The sequence below is a fragment of the Branchiostoma floridae genome, chromosome 8 (genome assembly GCF_000003815.2).
Source record: "Branchiostoma floridae strain S238N-H82 chromosome 8, Bfl_VNyyK, whole genome shotgun sequence".
Taxonomy (NCBI): domain Eukaryota; kingdom Metazoa; phylum Chordata; class Leptocardii; order Amphioxiformes; family Branchiostomatidae; genus Branchiostoma; species Branchiostoma floridae.
In genome coordinates, this window is record NC_049986.1 from 5428019 (window position 1) to 5449367 (window position 21349).

The following is a 21349-nucleotide window of genomic DNA, read 5'->3' on the forward strand; positions in this document are numbered from 1 at the left end:
GAGCCCGGCTACTGGTTTAGTTCCACCCTACACAATCAGCAGTACGTCTCCCCGCCATACGCAGTTGATTTCTAATTTAACTTTTAGTTTTGTGATAACTTGAGCGGCGAATTCGAAAGGGGTTGTGGTACTGTCGTAAGACAATGCATTGACTTGTAAATCATATCAGTAAGCTTTTTGGTTTTCGTAATGAGTAGGAATTTCCTGAGGATAAATACAAGTTCACCGGCGGATCATACAGCATCGTGCGGCTAGCCGGAGCTTGTATAGCACTTCCTTCCGCGGGAATAGTACGCCCACCCGCTGGATGAATATACCTTGTCTCTTACAGGTTTGAATCTGTTCCTTGTATGTCATGTAAGGACCGAGTGAGAACGGATCGAGTTGAGATGTGTAAAGTACACAGTGGCCACTGAAAACGGCAGATCAGCAATCCGCTGGTCGTGTCACTTTATTGTGGACTGTACTATATACACCAACGAAAAAAACGTCCTCTTCGATTGCATGCAAGATATCTTCCCTAATTTCCGTTATATAAAGAGTAAGGAAAAAATGATATTCCTTATGCAACTAGCTAAATCCTGTATTATTGATTACATCTAACATATGTTTGCAAGAAGAAGTTGAACCTGTACATACTAGCACATAGTCTCTGTAGATGTAGAAAGATAACACTTTTCTTATATGAAATTGTGTTTTATCGCTATGACCTGTACTTAGCTTGTTTGAGTATAAATTACAATAGAGGTCTTTCATTCATTAATTAATCTTCGTTTAAGTGCACAAGGAAAGGAGTGCTCCAGGCCAGGAGCGCTGTGTAATACTTATATAGGAGGCATCACAGCATCAACGCTGCACGCTTTCAGTGATCTTCCGTGGCTCCAACGCATTGGTCCGACGCAGCTGAACAGTATACCGGTAGGATTTCTACATTCATTCTGTAGAACATCATTTCCCATATGCAATTTTACAGTTACCGATTTTAAGTACACTAGTAGTTGTTGTTATCGTAAACCCGCTCAGTTTATCGCCTCGCCACTGAGAGTTTTACGGGCGATAAGGCCTCGCCTCCGCGGGGAGGACTTTGTATATTGCCGGTATGTTTTAGAATGTCCACGACATTGGCTTCGGAGTTTTAAACGCGAGTACGAGACTTGTTTAGAGTGAATTGACTTAGCCCGACAATATATTAGGAAGTCCACCGTCAAATACGAGGGTAATTGGACGGGGCCAACGACAGTTTCTCCCGCGGAGCGTCGTGCGGCTATCCCGGGCCATAATATGGCATTTTAGCGATATCCCCAGCCCTCTGCTTGTTGGTTACCAGCCTAGCCCTGTTCCATATTTTGTCTCTTGCCTAACATTGTAGCTACCTTTATTTGGGTGCGGAACAAAGCTAAGAAGATTGGACTCCAGTCTATCGCTTGCCTGTTTTTAATCTGTTTTTTTACTTTGAAGTAATTAGTAAAATATCCGTCGACATCCCTTGATGTCCTAGAGATATTTACCGGATAGCTGGAAAAATCGTAGAAATGGAACAAATAGAGGAGTAAGCCGGTCAGAGAACTATAGCCGGCTAGGGTCTATACCAGATCCGTGGATCGTGTGCTGTTCCCTAGCTGGCTATTGTAACATGTGTAGCTTATTAGCACCAGTAACTGTTTAACATGTTAGACTAACACGCATGCGTATATGACGTAGCAAGAGACGCCCAAGAGAGACCCTGCACAGATAGGACGTCTGTGCAGAGACCTGAAGAATAAACAGCTTGAAAGTGCATACTGGCCTGGTGTCATCCTGATGGATTCCTACCTAGAGGTAGAAGGACGGTCCGAGAACAGATAGGACGTGTCGCAGCTATAGTTCTCTGGTCGGCTTACTCCTCTATTTGTTCCATTTCTACGATTTTTCCAGCGATCCGGAGTCTGGTAGAGACCCCCCGATACAAATGCGTGCACACGTCAGGTCACAGGGCCGTCTGCAGGAGGCATTTTGTTGTTCAACCGTATGTTGTGCGCGCACCCACCAGGACCTATCAATTACACCGCTGTGAGAACTCTCCTGACTTCTGATGGTATTTATGCAGGTGGCTAATAGGTTAATCTTCGTTGGGAATGTTCCTGATCTTTGACATCCTGGCCAGGGGAAAGTTATACTGGTGAGGAAAAGCTAAACGCAGTGTTACTTTTGTGACACATAGAGTAAACAAGACTTCAGATGTTTTAAATTCCTCAACCCGGAACTACACATCATGATGTAGAAGATTTTTTCAAACGAAAATCAGAAACAAATTGTGAGAAATCTTTGTTACAGATTAATTAGGTATCATTACGAGCAGTTAAGATTGGCAGATGTGTGGTAATGTGTATCTGGCCTACTAGAATTACACGAACTTTTTATATGTTGTTTCCATCACCTCAGCTTAATAGCAACTGAATAAACTTGTTTTACAATACGGTACGCCTGGCGAGTAGCACTAAGGTGGGCCTTCACTTTATGACTAAAGTAAAGTAAGTCTCTAGTTCTGGTATTTACAATGTCTTAACGGAAGAATAAAAGGATAAAGGATTAACGCACGGATAATTTTGTTTGTGACAGGAGGAGGTTGAATTCACAAGCTCAGGGGCCGCACTAATGGAAGTTTCTCGGCAATCCTGTTCCACATAGGGCTCAGATAGCAGGTTGTTCAGTAGTCTTGGTGGTACATCGGGTGTAGGAGTGTAAGGGCACCAACACTTCGCTGCTGTTCTAGGGTCTGGATTTGGATACTGCCCAGTGAGTCTTGATTTTCTAATACATGTGTATGTGAAATCACACGTTGTTGACACTTGTTTAGGCTAAAGTTATTGAGGTCAACGCCCCCCCCCCCCACCTCTCCCCTCCAATGCAATGTATTTTCACGATTTCGAGCGCCGACGGCACGAGTCGTCGCAATGTAGGTCCGTTGGCCCTCCCCCGGCTCAAAAAAATTCAATGATCCTCCCCCTAGTGCACCAGCCACCCCCCCCCCCCCCCCCCCGAAAATATCGTCCATTCCCTACCTGAGTAACTGGGCCATGACGGATTGAGGCCATGTATATAGCTTCTGACCCGGAGATGTCTAGACCTGATGGAACCAATAACCCACTTTAATCCAGGGGTCAAAGAACCACTTTGAAACCACTATGATCACGTATAAGTCTGCAATTGACGTGGTATTTTGTATACTAGTAACTAAGCCATGACTAGACTGTGAAAAGTCGTTAACATAACAGTGGTGAAAAAGTTGTAGTCACTTATCAGATAGCCTAATGCACGTAAGCTAGCGACAAATCCATATATCCACAGGGGAAGATTCTACAAATCCTTACTAACAAGGAACAAGGAACGAACAAATACCACACCATGCCCTCTTGAGTTAGTAGCAACATTCTATCTTTATTATCTCTCACCTGAGTGGTTGACAAAAACACAGACGGTCCATCCAGCACACAAGGAATCCATTTTGTCCACAGATTTGTCGCCTCACTACTAAGCATAACTGCCCGCTTCTTTCCTCCTGCGATCTCAAGTCCATGCTTGATGGTCACGGCTAGAGCTTCAGCCCTCTTACAAGTTGTATTACTATCACCCGCTAACGACGACTTTTGACGCATCACACTGTGTGAAATAATCAGTCAGTTCCCTAGTCCTGGGCATGGCCGGCCCGGCCGTTCACAGAACTATCTGTTCTTGAATGGCAGGTCCGGGCAGCGCGGACGGTTGTTCACCCAGCACGTACAGTGATCTACGGAATGCCAGTCTGGTACTTTCACTCGGTTGGGCCACATTCTTGGTCACATAGGGGTCACATATCCGAAGTGCTCGGAACATGATACCTGGTTAATCTTTAACTTTGGGCTGGGATTGGGTGGGGATAGGATAGGGAAAGGGTTTGGATAGGGTTGGAATAGGGTTTGGATATGGTTGGAATAGGGTTTAGATAGGGTTTGGATAGGATTGGGGTAGGGTGCAGATAGGGTTGGAATAGGATTGGGGTAGGGTTTGGATAGGATTTGAATAGGGTTTGGATAGGGTTGGAATAGGGTTTGGATAGGGTTGGAATAGGGCTTGGATAGGGTTGGAATAGGGTTGGGGTAGGGTTCAGATAGGGTCGGAATAGGATTGGGGTAGGGTTGAAATAGGGTTTGGATAGGGTTGGAATAGGATTGGGGTAGGGTTTGGATAGGGTTGGGATAGGATTGGGGTAGGGTTTGGATAAGGTTGGGATAGGATTGGGGTAGGGTTTGGATAAGGTTGGGATAGGATTGGGGTAGGGTTTGGATAAGGTTGGGATAGGATTGGGGTAGGGTTTGGATAGGATTTGGATATAACAGTAAGCTACTCTAGATCTCCTGGTGCGAGGAACTCCAGTCCATGTTTGATAGCCACGTACGGATAGACTTCCACCCGTTTACACTGTATCGCCCGCTAACGACGACGTTTGACATCTGGCGTTGTGCATGTGAAATCGCTCAATCCCCTACACATACGTACAGTTCCCAAGTCCTGACCATGGCGGGCCGTTCACAGAGCTATCTGAGCTTGAATGACAGGTCGGGCAGTATGTAGGATCATGTAGCAGTATGCCGGGCGTACTTTCACTCAATTTTGCCACATTCTGGGCCACATACCGATACCTGATACCTGGTTAGTCTTTGACAGAGGTATTCAAAACCTTCCAAGTCTTGTTTGCTATAGGTGTTAGACAAGAAAATACCGCGTTATATATAATTATGTTTTGCTAAGAACTAGGTTTTGCCTCGCTACTACTAGTATGACCTAGTATGTTATGGAAAATTCATGACACAGATCGACGTATCAGCTATACACAGTTCCGCCTAGGGAGCCGGGACGAAGAAAAACGGTTGAGAACAACGGAAACATGTGTCTCCCGTAGACGACGGCCCGCCTCTGTTGTTTTATAAGTCACATTACAAGGACATTCATGATCAGTTACCCTTTGATACTCAGGGGTTTTACTAATATCGAGTATACATACGATCTTTGTATGGATTCCGTACTAAAATCCGTATGTTCCTTTATAGTATATAGTGGATCGTATGAATTCTGAATAATTCGAAGCACCCTGTTGCTTACGGGCGTACGTCCAACCATGCACAGTAATTGATTGTCTTACTGACAGGTGGTTGACAAGCCAACAGAAGGCACTTGGTGTGAAACAACTGTATCAAAGCGCGAAGGGTCAAATTTACATACCCTCGCGCTCGTACAAGTTACATGATTGTTTACAGTAGGATGGTTTACAGTAGCATAATTGTTTGACGTCATGACAAACAAAAGCATGACTGACAGCTTTGGAGTTTGGCACCGACTATATTTGCTCCGGGTTGACAAGGACGTTGAAACAGTCCCTCTTGGGGTTGACAAGGGTATGGTATATCTATGTCGACTAGAAACTCCAACATTTCTTAGCAGGAGTCCGGGTTTTCAAAGCCATCGCACCAAATCATTTTAGCTGGTGGTTTGTGTTGTTTTCTTTCGTACTATTTTCTGGAATGCTCGTGGGGTCACAAAGGACATGCTAACGAAAATCCATCAAGTAACGTTAGATGTCAGCATGTTGAAAAGGTTGGGCACATCTTTGCTCCGCCTCTGTGGTTCACCTAGCCTCAGTTGTGGTTCACCGGTTGTGTATCAGAATTCGCACAATCAGAATGTATGTGAAGTTGGGAGTGGGCTTCTGAATCCGAGTCTTTCAAAAATCGACAAAAGTAGTTTTATTTCTTCCGTCAGCAGGACACGACATTATGGAACGGTTAGACAAGGCTTTGGCAAACAAACAAATATTTATCCAAAGTGCCATTCTCGAGAGGGGGCGAGCACACGCGCAGTCTCCAAACAGGTCCTTTTGTGTAGCTGTCAGAATACACTGGTCAGTACATGTGCATGTACCAGTATATGTAGTGACGCGTGGCGTACGCTTCTCACAGCCAGTCGCTCACCAGCCTTGGACGTGTCAACAGCTCTATATCTTCCAGCTGCATCTATACTGGTAGGATTTTCATATTTATCTCGTGTTGGCAAGTTAGGAAACAAAACAGAATTTCTCCAATGTAACGTTACAGTTATTAGTCTTTACAGGACTCGATATCCGGGTCGCTGGAAAAATAGTAGAAATGGAACAAATAGAGGAGTAAGCTGGCCAGAGGACTATAGCCGGCTAAAGGCCCCCTCTCACTTGACGTGCGGCACGCTTGCGGCATTGCTGCGTTCGGAAGATGCTCAACGAATTTCAGAGATAAAGAACGAATTTTCTTACTTGTTGTGTATTTTGTGGTCTTCTATGTCACACTTTTACGTATTGCGCAATATCTGAATTATAACAAATCGGAGAAAATAACAAAACAGTACCGCAGTGAACGAACGCAGCAATGCCGCAAGCGTGCCGCACGTCAAGTGAGAGGGGGCCTTAAGGAAAAGCGCGCGCAGTTTTCCATTGTACTATTATATATAAGAAGTACACAATGTTGTTATCGTGAAAACCACGGGCCAGTTACCAGTTTCTCCCTCGGAGTGTAGTAGGGGCGAGCCCGGGTTGAAGCTCCACCCTGCCCTACACATATATAGTGAATCTAGAGTTTGGATTGGGCCGGAATAGGGTTTTTCTAGGGTTTGGATCGGGTCGGAACAGGGTTTAACTTTTTCTAGGGCTTTGATCTGGTCGGAACAAGGTTTTCTAGGGTTTGGATAGGGTTGGAATAGGGTTTTTCTAGGGATTGGATTGGGCCGGAATAGGGTTTTTCTAGGGTTTGGATAGGATCGGCATAGGGATTTTCTAGGGTGTGGATCGGGTCGGAACAGGGTTTTTCTAGGGTTTGGATCGCGGGTCGGAACAGGATTTTTCTAGGGTTTGGATCGGGTCGGAACAGGGTTTTTCTAGGGTTTGGATCGGGTTGGAAACAGGGTTTTTCTAGGGGTTGAAATCGGGTCGGAACAGGATCTAACAGCTACACAAAAGGACGGGGAGCGTACCTGTGCATGGCGAAGCTTTATCAGAAGTTCATAGCTGTCACGTGGCGCACGCTTCTCACGCTTCTCACAGTCAGTCGCTCACCGGGCCTTGGACGTGTCGACAGCTCTAAATCTGCCAGCTGCATCTATACCGGTAGGATTTTCATATCTATCTCGTCTTGGCAATTTAAGAAACAGAATTTCTCAAATGTAACGGTACCGTTATGCTTCCGATTTTCCGTCGTACTAAGAAGTAGACAAGGTTGTTATCGTGAAAACCACGGACCAGTTCCCTTCGGAGTGTCGTGGGGCGATTGAAGTTTCGCCCTACACATTAGTGAGTCTTCATCAGGCAGTTAATTTCTGGTTTTTATTTTTATTTTGGAGAATAAAAGTGTTAACGCATATGTTTCGAGCGGCACCGTCTAGCCTTATTGATAGTGAAGCCCGAAAACATATCCGGACTTATTAGCCACCTTCACAAACACAAACAGAGGAGACCTTCACACTTCTGTGTGGTTGGTGGTTTCCGGCGTGTGCGGGCGCCCGGGCAGATGATTGAACAACATGTGCCTCCTGTAGACGGCCGTGTCGTCTGCACGCATTTGTGTCGGGGGTATTATAGTCAGATAGTGGCCGCTGTGTGTTTGTGATATCTGTCCGCAAGAGAACTAGAGAAGAGGGTCTGCATACTTTTTTTCCGTAAGGCGTAGGCAGTCTATTTTAAATTTATTTCCCGTAACTCGTAGGGAAACCATCTTATCTGTATATACGTTATTCGTAGCGAGGCGACCAAATTTAGCGTAATTGCCTTCCTCGATTTGGCGTAATACTGTAAATGCATTTAAGTTCGCGGGGATTTAATTTCGCGGTAGCGGGGAAAGGACTTTTCGCGGTGGTTTTAATTTCGCGGTAGCACCATGCACTGTAGTATCTTAATGCCCTGGAAAAATGTTCGCGGTGGTTTTAAATTCGCGGTGAAATGGCCAACGCGAAAACCGCGAATATAAATCCACCGCCAACATTTCTGCATTTACAGTATGTAGGGTGTTATTCTGAATTCAGCGTAAATCGTTGTTGGGACCCTCCCCCCATGCAGCCCCTCAGAGAGCGTCTGGATGAATTGTTTTGATATTTGGTATGTGGGTTAGTCTTTATAAGAACTTTAAATGCTTGGATTATATGCGTCCTACGGTATGCAGCACAACTTCCAGTTAGCAGTTCAGACATCTCGTGTTCTGGACATACAAAACATTTCCAGTTCCACCCATGTCCAACCATACCATGCACACGTAATCAATTATATTCTGACAGCCACACAAAAGCACTGGTGTGAAACAACTACACAGAAGAGTCTATGTAAACATGCCCAGGAGCTCTTACATGGTTTACACTTTTACAGTGGCGTTTGATGGTTGACGGCCGGTAAAATGGCCAACTTGCATTGAGTGTTTGCCTTGAATTTGTCTTTTCTGCCGATGGTCGGTCAATAGCTTTTGTTTGCCAGTTATGTGGCATCATTTGGCAGGAATGTACGCGGGGTGAGAAAGGAAATCATTGTGCTAACCTACATGCACCCAAGGAGGTTATATAACCTCCTTGGTGCATCATAACTGACGCTAAGTATTTATCTCCAAGCAGATCTTGCGGTAGTAGAAAACTCCTCTGCCGGCTAAAGTCCTTCCCCAGCTTATGTTACTGTCTTAAACTACCGCAAGATCTGCTTGGAGATTAGCTAAGTATCATTTACAGTACATGTCAACATGTTGAAATTTTATGAAAAGTTTGGACGCTCCGCTTCCATTGCTTCTGTGGTTGCTTTTATCATCAGGAAACAAGACGGTCTAGATTGTATGTGGGGAAGGGATCGATCGGGTTTGTGAATCGTAAGTAGTGTTGTTATATTTCATCCGTCAACAGGATACGCCAGCATTATGGAAGGGTTCGGCAAGGAGAGCCGGGGCGGAGGTAGGACAGGGAATGACAGACCAGACGTACTGGCGGGCGTGATAGGGGAACTACTGATGGCGGTACAGCAGCTCTCCGATAGGGTCGGTGCCTTGGAGGCCAGGGGTAAACAACATAATGTATTGTTGTTGCGTTTCGCCTTCTTCGTCTATTCTGTTATATTCTCTTTCTGTTATAACGTACACTTTATTCTACTAAAAATCGTTTTCAGTATCTTAATTTTGTTGGGGACATTGTTATGAAGGGAATGAATTTTACAGACCACTATAGGATATTACATTTTGTATGTCATTTGGACCTCGGCAACGATATGCGTAGACTCACCAAAACTTAATATGACTATCATTTTGGATTTCTCACTAATGTTTTGCTTTTTATCTAAAGTCTGAATGAACGTTTTCCCAGCCTAGATAATGTAACTTGGAATCGTTATCAAAAGTTTTCAAGCTCTGATATAGCCGGCATTGCAGTTTATCGGAACACATCGAACTGTTAGGTAATCGTGTGCAAACAACAATCTGTTTCTTCGTTGTTCCAGATTCTGACATCGCTGGTCTTGGGAACCAGATCGACGGCATAGAGAGGGCCATAAAGGCAATCCTCCTGGGTATAACAGCGGACATGGAGACCCGGATGGAGGCTGTCGAGCAGGTTGTTTGGGGCGCTTTCGACGAGGTGGAGCGTCTCAACTACGAAGTGGAGCAGCTGCAGGTGGCCGAGGAAACCGAAGGAAAAGCCCGGATCTCCCGTCTGCAAAGCCGGGTCAAGGCGCTGGAGACGAGGAGTGCTGAGCAAGACGCCCAGCTCGCTCAGCGCGCAGTCCGTCTCAAAACTTTGAAAGAGACGAGCTACGACGGCGAGTTCGTGTGGAAGATTTCCGGTATGGCTCAAAAGCGCCGCGATGCGACAGTTGGTAAAACTACAGTCATCGATTCTGTGTGCTTCTTCACCAGCCGCGCGGGATACAAGATGCGCGCACAGGTGTACTTGAACGGGTACGGCAGAGGGGAGGGCACACACGTCAGCGTCTTCTTCGTCATGATGAAGGGAGAATACGACGCCATTCTGTCCTGGCCTTTCCGTCAGAAGGTACGTACGGTCACCCAGCATTGTGTACCATCCATTGATAGATTTCCTTTCACATGTACATGTTTCACCCAAAGCGCCGCCTATCGACCGTATCCTGGCAAGCCAGCCAGTTGCGGAAGGTGAAGTTCACCGTACGCGAGCGCCCCCTTGTGTGCAATTATGATGCAGATGTGGAAGCGGCCGGCAGAGGCTGTCAGTAAGTCGCAGCGCAGCGCTTAACATTAGACACCAAATACTGGTGCGAGGTTCTGACTGTCACTGCTTGAGATTGCTTTGATAAACTATAAAGACGTCTTTTCAATGTTAAAAGTTAATTTGGTTCTTCACAACATTCCTAACTTTAAGATTTGTGTTATTTCTCACACATAAGTCACTCTTGTGCACGCTACCAACTGGCTACATATGTCCAGGTGCATGCTTTACTACCGGTATACTCAGTAACAAAACGCCCAAACGAGCGCGGAAAAACATTGTTCCAAGACCTGCGAAGACTCTAATAACAACAGGACACCATTTCTTCCTTGTCTTCACCCCAGGTGACATTCACACTACTAGACCAGGACCACCAAGCAGACGTGACGGACTGGTTCCATGCCGGTGCCTACCCGACCAGCCCGTCCTTTGCGCGGCCCACCGGTGACTCCAACCTGCCCTGCGGGACTCCCGACTTCGTGCCGCTGGAGCGGCTGTACAACAGCGGGCACGCATACGTCAGGGACGACACCATGTTCCTCAAGATCACCGTGGACACTGTTGGACTGGTCTAATATAGCCTCCACAAGGCCTTCTTCCTATGGGGGTGCGGGGATCGTAGAATTCGCAAAAAAAAATCGGGAAATTGGCCAGGGGAGTCAGTCCACGCGTAGGTCCATGTTGCTGCGCGGCCAACCAACTCCTCTGGTAGCAAAACTCCATTGGCAAATTATTCTCCCTACAATAGCGAGCGTAGTCAGTTTGGTAGAGACTAGGTCTAATATTGGGAAATACACACATAGGGGCCATGGTGTACATACGATATCCTTACCGAGAAATAAGGTGCACAACTGAAATTTCGGGGCATAATCATTAAAGACTTATATTAATGCCTTATAATTATGCTCCGAAATTTGAAATGTTTACCTTATTTACTTTATTTGTTAGTGAGGCTCAGAACTTATTGATCATCCCTCGTATTGAAGACCCTACAGATATGGTAGCTTCATCAACTTCAACAAACTTCAGTACTAGTTTCATGCTAGAAGTTGTATAACTGTCGGGAACAGTGGTTGCCTCTAGTATCAGCCTCCTTTATGCCTCCATCTGCTTCCGTTTTCTTTAATATCTTTCGTTTTTTAGAATAGATTCAGATATTACTGTATTCGCGTACTGAGTGAGTCTATACAATGGTACTGAAAGAAAATGATGGAAAGTGTTCAAATGGAAAGAACATGAAAGAGAGAATGTATATAGCAAAAGTTTTTTTAGCGGAGTAATGATTTATATAGTTTGATATAGATTTGAATTTTTCTTGTGCAAAATGCTGGTAAGGCTAACGTCACATTTCCACAAAGATGCCCGGCTGGGCAGTTTTGGGGAACGAAAAGTACGATATAAAGGACAACAAAAACACAAAACGGACCAAAAATAATTCAACAGTACGCCTTGTGCATATTTATTGGCGCAAACCTTAATTTTTCGTTTCTACAAACAGCCCGGTCAGGCCCCGGGTAGGAAGTGTGACGTAGGCCTCAGCGACCACCTAGCTTACGTTAATTGACCTTGAAGACAAGAAGCATCGCTGCAGTTAGATAAAAGCATTTTCACCGACTCTGTAACGACTAAGGTATTAGATACATTATAGGATCTAGGACAATGTATTTTGATATATTTTCTTGAACAAACGGGACTGTGGCGTTCGTTAGGCAGAGATACGAGGTGAATATGAGTAAATCCCTGAACCTATACGTTGGTCTGATGCTCTGTGTGTGCCTAATCAATCAGTACGTTTGTATATATCGTTAACGTTGTCTTACTGAGAACCTGACAGACTTCGTGGCATTCCCATTGAGATAACTGGCTTTCAAATAAAACGTGATATACATTTCTTCTGCTTTCCCAATATTGGTTTTCTGTGTCCAACCTAAACTCTGTGTGAATCATTTGGGCTAGGCCAGCCCACTGCTGTAAGGGTAGGGGTAAACGTGCCCATTCAAATATGTATTCTTAAAACTTTTGTTGTTGTTCTTTGTGAGGGATCCACACGTACATATTTGACGTTTCTGTCAGCCTACATGACGTAACATGTTAGTTGGGTGTTCTTGCAATGAACGCATCATTGGGATATCCGGATGTCAGCTGTAGGTCTATACCTCACCCCTAATTGTAGTTGGTTTCTTCTAATTCTTCTAAATCTATAGCTGTCACCTGACCGCTAAGGAAACATCGTCCAACAATTTTCTCAACAGTGTCTTTAGATTATAGCTACGAGCAATGAGCTTTACGTTACAGTCCTTGTGCCATTAAACCGAACTTTGTCTACTGGAGTGAATAAACCATTCTCATGGACACAACCTACAATATAGTGTTCAAGGTCTGACCTCAAAGCCGGGACACTGGCTACTGGGAACAAACGCTAGGGATGCATGTAAGGCTGGAGTCTTCATAATGTTTTCCTAGTGCTTAATAAGTTCAACTCTAGTTTAATCAGTGTACAAGAGACTACACGGGTGGACAGTCTCTTATTCATAGCTTGTTTGGTAGTGTGGCGTAAGTGCGGAGTATTGTGCAATGAAGCCAGGAGTCCTAGGTTCGAATCATGCTATCGACATTGTGCCATTAGGAAAGTCACTTTGTACGACTTTTTTTCACTCTGCGGAGGTGTAAAAATGGGTACCTGACTTCGGTTAGGGAGGTAAAAGCCTCCCAATGTCGTGCTATAACAGAGTTGAAAACAACCCAATGCCCCTAAGACCATAAGGACTACCTACCTACCTATTCATAACATTGGTTTTTAGCAAAGTACACTTTTGTCAAAACCTAACAATAGTTTGCTAGAGACTTCGTATATTCATTCCCTGGGAGCCCCTTTTAGTAACATTTGCCGTGACATTTTTCCTTAGATTTGTTGACTACATGGGGTTGTGCTTGCTCCTTCATGGGATTGAGCCAGCGGCTCTCTCACTTCAAAACACCGGGCTACAGCCGTATTTTCTCACAGACGCTCTCTCCTTGCGTGCTTGAAAGGCGTACGTAACGATATCTTAATCTTTTGTGGCTTGTGTCAACAAAAAGGACGCTACCTGAGACGTCCCCATCATGCCCTGCGTGTTCAAAGCTAACAGGTGCGCTCAGCTTGAGTGACAACGCTTCCAAACAACGCCAAGGCCGTGTCCTAGCAACTGGGTCACCAACGTAATCATCATCTAACCAATCAGAAGACTCGTGCGTGAAAACAGCCAATCACATGTTTTAACATTGACCAATCAGACGCGATGGTAACGTTTTGCGAATAGGTGTTAGAGGGTTGTGAGGAAATGCCTGGGGTAATTGAAAAGCGCGCAGCAACCAAAGCATGTAGTTCTTTTGAAGGGAGGCTGAATATGTTTTGTTTGTACCATAGGGCAGGCACTCTGTAAATACGGTGATGTTGGATTGATGGTGCATTTCACAATAGAGTGCAAGGCACTTTACATTACTGAACAACATACTCTATCCGGGTGGTCGTTTTAGAACCATTTAAAACTCAACACAGAAGCGTATTTGTAGCAAAACTACATTTTGATTTTATTTTACAAAAGTTGACATCGTCTACAGAGAAGTCTACAAAATATCTTCCTTTCTGAAAGACACGGGTAGCAGTGTTTTTTTTTTTTACTGATAGAGAGATTTTCAAAACAATAAATAAACACAATAACACACAGTGGGAATGGATCTAGACGTTAGGCGTTCTGCTGATAGTAGTCGTTGACAATGTGCGTTCTTCGATGGTCCCTTCATTTTCCTTCAAACCTTTTCACAAACTCGAACCTTCGCCTGCATTTGTCCAGTAAAATACGCAAACCCCTTCCTCCATCTGCTCTACGTTCTAACCGCTTCTCTTTTCAAATATCACACTTACTCCATCGGAGCAAATTGGTCCCTTTTTTTCTGAGCTGCTCAGAGAGTGTACAGAAAAACCGATAACTTTGTATCACAACATTGTGTTGTTGTTTTTTGTTGTCGTGGCAACCAGTTGCCGTGCAAACGTTGAAGAAGAATGGAGGAAAAAATATATCGTCAAAACACTCTGTCTAGTTTACAACTATTAGTTGAGTGAAGAAGTCATTGTCATCACACAGTCAAACAAATATCTGTCACAGACACACAAGTCTGGACAGTGTCCGAATCTTCAGGGATCCATTCTTCACTTCTTCCTTCCACCTGCCCTCTTCTTGAAGGACTTCTTCGCAGGCTTGGCCCTGGGCTTGGCTGCCTTCTTGCGGGGGGCCTTCTTCGCCTTGGCGGGCCCTTGAAAAAAATTAAGGAGAAATGCTTTAATCAGTGGCTAACGCTGCTTTCACTCAATGGAGTCATTGGAAACCTGATACCCCAAGGGGGTGATACTTATGGCAGAGAGCCAACTCACAGTGAAGGTCAAGAATTTCAAAAGAGGGTTTAAGTCTTTTTAAAGCCCTCATTTGCATAACTCCGCCCCTTTTACCCATAATTCCAAATTCTGGCACAACGCCAAAGCAAACAAGTTGCTGTTAGCTATCGACATCATAAACACAAGAAAACGCGTCAGCTGTTGGCTACCGTTTGTATCAGTGAAAGGAGTCATGTGATTGGCAGTTTGCACGCAAAGAGTAATCTGATTGGTTGTAATATACGTCATTTCGATACATGATACCACAACAAACTCTGCCTGGGAATTTTCCACCGGTGTTGATGTTTGAATCTGCCTGACAACGGGGACTCCAAGTTCTTGTCAAGCGGGATACAAATTACAGTTGCCATTGCATCGTTCGCTCTCCTTAGAATTTAAAGTCTTTAAAAACTTTATCAAGTGCACATTTTGCAAGATATTTGCAGATTGCACGGAAATGAAGCAAACGATACTTTCTAAAAGTTTAAATATCCTAGTGACCGGTGGGTCAGTTAACCAGGAAGTTATCATATTTGGAAAGCATCTCCCGTCTTTAGTAAGGACTCGTTGTAGGGTGTAACTCGGTGTAGGGTGTACTTACTTGCTTTCTTGGCGGCAGGGGCTGCGGTGGCGGCGGCTGGTGCTTTCCTCTTAGCTGCAGAAGAGAAAAAAGTCAAAGTTAGATTTAAAAGATATCAAAACTCTGCAAGTTTTCAAATGATAGAGAGAATGCGCGCTCTACTTTTGTTTGCTTAAAAATCCATCTAATTAAGTTATCCGCATGAATTACTTGTCCCATTTGTTAAGATTTTTTTTTGCATGACAGAGAAGATTGACAAGACTCTGCGTCTCAGGTGTTTTGTTAAGACATGCCATGTAATCCACCTCTTTGCAACACACTGTCTGGGCGCTAAAGTTTTCGGAAAGGATGAGCGAACCAATGGACGCGTGTCAAAGCAGATAATGGAGATAAAAGAGATGTTACTCAACCCCGCCGCAAAGTAAACCGATATAACACGGTAGAGATATCCGGCGCGTAAGGAAGAACTTTTCAAATAAACTGTTGTCAAAGAACAGCCGAGAAAGATAATCTGGCATACTTAAAACATCTTCTTTCTCAAATCTCCCAAAACCTGACTATACTTGTGCAGGGTCGACCGAGGCGTTTAAACCCGAAGCGTCGCGTTGTCTCTGGCGTGCGTCTGAAGATAAATGCGCTTTGACTAACAGGTATCTCTGACGAAACAAAGTCCCCCCAAAAAAGTCTAAACAGGACGGCTAACCGGTACCCTGCACTGCAAAATCAAAATGAGCTCTTCAGTTAAAACCTGGAGCAACTAACAATTTTACGGGATGAAATCAACTATTTTTTTGTCCGTGAGATTTTTTTTTTCTAAAAAAAAGTTTAGAAAAAGGTAGGCGACCCCTACCAATGCGTCATTTCCATTGGTCCTAAGTTACAATTTGTGCATTTCTTAAAAACCCTTGCTTCTGCATTGCCAGAGACTGCACTGAACGATAAACGCGTTACAAACGTGCGTAAACAAGCGTAGGAGATGAATTTCAGTGTTCATGCCAAAACGACGCGGCGCGAACACCCCTAACCCGCTAAGTAGCGTCACCCATCTGTGATTGAAGGTACCCGGGGCCCCGGGGTTGCATTGTCTTATGAAAAATTTTCAGGATGGAAGGCAAAAACAGAAATCTATCCATGTAAACACCCACTCTCCCTGATTTATAGTCTAAAAGCGCAAACTGCATTTCGAGATAAGACAGAGAGATAGACCGCTGGCGGTAGGCCGGGCCGAAGGACTCAGACGCCGCCAGGTATCAGGCAGCCGTCGGAGAGACCCCGACCCAACCCGCGCACCGCAAACCTCGACCGCTCACCCCCCAGCTAAGACCCGCTGTCTACAGCACTACAGCTACTCACCTGCCGGCTTGGCCTTCTTTGCCGCTGGCTTGCGGCTTCCAGAAGCGGAACGGGCTCTCTTAGGCATGGCTGGTACGGTTGAGGGCGACGTGCGGTACGAGATGAGATTCCCCGTGCTGGAGGTCAGGTGCGCTGGGTGGTGAAGAGACTCGCTGCGGTGCGGTGCGGTAAAGCTCCAAGCTGCAACTGGGGTGGGGGACGCTATCCCAGCAAAAATAGCTATGCGCGAACACAAAAGACTTGGAGGCAGGGACGCGCAGCTATGTGACCTGCGACATTGAGATTGGAGCGTACCATTTGGTACAGGTAGGGGAAACGTGGCTGTCAGATTTTATTTTCACAAAGTTTTTAGGTTGTAGAATTTTCTCCCCATCATCTACATATGATACATGTTGATCTACTTACTGTTTTAATAGCATCAGAGGAGCTTCACTACATAAATGTTTCAGAAACGCATCAAAACACAAAGTCAGGACACCCCTACAAAAGGAGTCCAATGAGCCATTTTAATTACAGATCCAGGCTTGTGGTCGTCTTAGCAACGTAAACGCACAAACCCCAAGGACGCTAACTTATAAGGTATTCGGTTACTATGTCGTTACAAAGGAGCTGTCACCGTTTAAGTAACGGACGGGTTTTTGTTTTGATCACATGACCTCGCTAGCAAGCCTTGACCAGCCTAGACCATGCTCAACCCAGGTGTTTAGTAAAAATCAATGAAGCATTGAGCAAATGACCGCGTTTTGGGACCGCTTCTGTTCTTACACTTTGCAAGAAAATGCAAATCACATTGTACCTCTCAGGTACTGACCTGACAAGGCCGTCAGGACAAACCATTCTCACGAACCCTTTGTTTATTTTTGAATATAGAGACAAAGAGTGGACGATTCTGCTTTCAAACGTCCCGCGAAGGGTTTTCTTGTGTTTGTAAGCGAAAACCGGGCATTGTGCGTTTTGTTTGGACGCTGATTTGCATACGGATCAAGTTGCGCGTCCCCCCTGACGCACTTGTTCATAGCATCCCAGCATGCACCACTGTATCAACATCCCATAATGCTCTAGAAGACGTATAACCTTTGCCCTTTGACCCACTTAACCCTTGTGGACTGACGTGCAACAAGTGCATCTTGCAAAATTTCTCCCAATATATTGCTTTCAAACGTAAGTATGTAAACAATCAGCTGCTGTGATCTTCTTCGTGAATGTCAAATGTATCTTGCAGTATGATTTGAAGTCACTCAATTTTGTTAGTAAGACTTGTGTGCCAGGAAACAAATTGTGGAATTTGGGGGAGGGCGAGTATTTTCTCACCGGCTAGCGAGCTACATGTAGCTACAAGGAGGTTGAAGTACCAACTTGAAGCTACGTCATGTATCAACTTTTGTAAAGGAACTGAGTGTCTCTGACTTTGATTTTCATTGTCACAGCACATACTTTCAAGTATCCTGAGACAAAAACTGCAATAATTTTGAGAAAGGGTGCTTCAGTGAACTTTTTTTTTCAGTGAACTTAACATGACCTAGTTCTCTTAGCTAGCACATCAGGGGGCGTGGTAACTTTATTTTTTTTAGTTTCAGTGTTTATTTGTATTTATTTGCAATGAAAATAGTATATTGCACTGGGGTCAGCCTAGGCAACTTAAGCTCGTAACAACTGACCCACACAATACAGAATACAACAAGCTGTTATCCAAAGTCTAAAGCTTCTTACACTAACTAGTCTGGATTATATGCAAAACTGGCATGCTTTTCAGCAAGATGGGTCCCGTTTAGGCTGTTTTTCTCCGTAAACAAATAATGCCATGTACTTGATAGGAAAGTTGAAAATGGGAAATGTTGCAAAGGTTTATCAGGTTGCTATTCCAAGTGCTAACTGCTCAAACCATTAAAAAATGAAAAATTCCAACTACATGTAACATTGCTAGTATTTAGGGCCATTCCATTTTGAAAGTTGAGAAGGGTGGTTAGGACACTTTCTTTTCCTCTGTAAGCCTCTTTGTCCCCTCAACTCTCTTTTCCCTGTTGACATCTCACATTCCCATTTCATTTGTGAAAAGTCATCACCCCCCTTAACTTTTGAAGTTGAATGACCCTTTGCTAAACATCCATGCTTTGTTCACACAGCCACAGCTGTTGCATTGTCTGTCCAGCAAAGAAAAAAGAAGTTTGTACCAACTTGATATCGTGTCTTTGATGTTGTTTCTCTAGCTTCCAGCTTGGTGGTGTGTCTGTCGTCTCTAGGTATGTCAGGACAAGTGTTTGCATGTCTGGCACAGGAGCAGCTTTGTGGCCATTTTCTGCAGCTGATTCTAACCCTCACCTTCTGATTTTGAGGTTGCTGAGAGATATGTTTCTGCTAATAGAATCTAACTGTTCCATGCACCAAATAGCACTAGCAGTTATTCAAGCAACAGGATATGATTTTGGAAATGCTCAGATGTTCCTGTCAGATAATCTGATTCTACTACCTTTCATTGCAGGGCTCTAGCCAGCTCAAAATTTTTTTCCGTCAGCCAATTTCAATCGTCGTGAAAACCGCGAAAATTCATTTTCCCAATGACACTACAAAGTAGTAAATGTTGCCATTGACACCTTGAAAAACGGGTTTTAATGAGATTATCGTATGCGAAAGGGCACCGACACACATTGTCAACAATCATAACAATAGCAAAACAAACAGTGTGTGGCTTTTCCGACCGTGGACAGCGTCCCCAATCCGCCTGTAGCCTCCACCAAGGATTTTTGTCCGTCAAGGTTGACGGATTGGTTTTAAAATTTTTCCGTCAGACGCAGCAAATTTCCGTCAATTGACGGAAAAACGGACGCTGGCTAGACCCCTGTTTCATTGTCAGTGTATTCTGCCTGGAACATCTGACAAGTTCCCAAATCATATCCAGTTGTTTGAATAACTGTTATCTTATTACCTGGATGTCTAACCTTCATCAACACGATTGTCTGATGTTTGCTGTGAAATGGTAGATGATTGAGTGACTAACAAGTTATATAAGCTCCTCAGTTTTTGTGATCATAATCTTTTATTGCTTGCTGGCAGCCTGGTACTAGTTGATTTTTAATGCCTGGGATGCATGGTATGGTATTTAGGTTAGGTGTATTTTTATTTCTGTTTTTACAAGATTGGCTTGGGTATAAAAGCTTCCTGATCTTGTAGTACAGTATAAGTTTTACTATAACAATGACAAATATCTATATAAAAAATAATTGAAGATCTGAAAATTACTAGTATGCTATAATGCAGAAACTCAAATTTGTAAAGATTATAGTAAATTACTGTATATTTCAAATCCCTGAAGTAGATGTTGAATGCAAAGAAATATTAGATTGTAGAAAAAAGATGTCAAACTTAAAATTAGACAGCACTGGCGATTATCAAAGCAAAAGAAGTCTGTAAAATGTTGCAATCATCAATTTTGCACAATGCATCCCTTTTACTTTTAGTTTTACATATTATGTGTCTGTCTCTCTTCTCTTTCTTGTGTTGTCAGGAATGCCTCATCTTCACAGAAGTACTGCCCTCCTGATTGTTGACCTTTAACCCTTGACAGGTATGCTCCCATTGGTCAGTGTGGTGAGACTTGTGGGAAGATTGACAAAACCTGCCTGTGGTTGTGCTTCACTGTTGGAAACTAGGACAGTATCATCTCAGGTATCTACTGGTGTCAAAGGCTAGCTTCTAAGTACTTCTCTGGTAAATATGTAAGACATTTTTTGCTAGATATTTTAGCTACTTGTCAGCTGGGAAGGATAATGCAAATCTTAGAATTTCAAAGTATTTCAATATTAAGAAAAATGTTACTATAATGTATGTAGATACATATGCTTTACACAATAGGTCCCAGTCCAATCATGTCTGCTTGACATGTAAAGGACTAAAAGGGTATAGAAAGCAGGTGGCTATAGTGCTGTTCAGTACAACCAAGGAGGTTATATTCTTGGTACAACTCTGTAATCTGTTGGTGCATACATGCATCAACACTTAATACCAGATTATGGACCGTTTAACTGGCCATGTCAGACGTCCGCATAAATTATAACCCTACAGAATAATTATGTATTTGAACCTCTGTTTATCGTCTTAAGTTAGACTCTACAAAATGACATGACTGTGTTCTTCATTTACAGATTGATTTGCAAAGAAAGATGTCTTCCCAGAAGTTTGCCAACCCTCCAAAAAGGTTGGAGGGCATTGACAAGAATGTATGGTAAGTCGGTCTGATTTGTTTTGATAGTTGAGTACAAGACAAGTTTCAACCTAATGTTGGTATCTGAAATGCTTTTTTTTTTAATTTTCAGTGGTTACAGAGGCATACATGATTTAGATACTACTGTTGGAATGTTGTAATGTTTGGGATACTGGCATTGGAATGTTGTAACATTTGGGGTACAGGTGTTGGAACGTTACAGCATTTGTTATATGTTTATCTGTTGTTTTGTTGCAGGGTGGAATTTGTTCAGTTAGTCCTGGACACCAAAGCTGTGAACCTTGGACAGGTGAGAAAATGCAATGTTGAATTAAGTATCGTTATAGAAGCATATCAAGTGATAAACATGGCATGATCTTAGCTAAGGAAGAGTTTATTTGATCAGTTCAGCAATTTATGTTAGATTTTACCATGATGCCATTCTGAATCTTTGTTTGTAAGAAAATAAACTACAGAAAAAAAGCATGGAAAATTACATGTTTGTCCAAGAATGCTTTCTGTTTTGCAGGGGATTTCCTGAACTTTTTCCCCCCAGACTATGTTA

At 43.7% G+C, this 21349-nt stretch overlaps 3 protein-coding genes and 1 long non-coding RNA gene across 4 annotated transcripts in view; 3 read left to right on the forward strand and 1 right to left on the reverse strand.

Annotated features, from left to right (window-relative positions):
- The window catches only part of LOC118421145 (fibrinogen C domain-containing protein 1-like), a 12198-nt gene extending 2446 nt beyond the window's left edge, over window positions 1–9752 (forward strand). The window contains exons 6-8 of the mRNA XM_035828305.1: window positions 8914–9066; window positions 9500–9672; window positions 9720–9752. Of these exons, the coding sequence (XP_035684198.1) occupies window positions 8914–9066; window positions 9500–9672; window positions 9720–9752 (359 nt within the window). The remainder of the gene's footprint in view (window positions 1–8913; window positions 9067–9499; window positions 9673–9719) is intronic.
- Window positions 9603–11591, forward strand: LOC118421511 (TNF receptor-associated factor 1-like). The gene is made up of 2 exons (XM_035828826.1): window positions 9603–10050; window positions 10587–11591. Exons 1-2 carry the CDS (start codon window positions 9844–9846, stop codon window positions 10815–10817), a joined length of 438 nt encoding a protein of 145 aa, XP_035684719.1. The 5' UTR covers window positions 9603–9843; the 3' UTR covers window positions 10818–11591.
- A 2194-nt stretch (window positions 11592–13785) lies between these two features.
- Window positions 13786–16861, reverse strand: LOC118420841 (histone H1-gamma, late-like). The gene is made up of 3 exons (XM_035827878.1): window positions 16587–16861; window positions 15255–15308; window positions 13786–14535 (listed from the first exon to the last, which is right to left on the reverse strand). Exons 1-3 carry the CDS (start codon window positions 16651–16653, stop codon window positions 14432–14434), a joined length of 225 nt encoding a protein of 74 aa, XP_035683771.1. The 5' UTR covers window positions 16654–16861; the 3' UTR covers window positions 13786–14431.
- Window positions 16862–17581: 720 nt separating this feature from the next.
- LOC118420842 lies at window positions 17582–21180 on the forward strand. The gene is made up of 4 exons (XR_004831792.1): window positions 17582–17747; window positions 20149–20249; window positions 20726–20805; window positions 21043–21180. It is a non-coding gene; the product is annotated as an uncharacterized LOC118420842 (long non-coding RNA).
- Window positions 21181–21349: the final 169 nt, after the last annotated feature.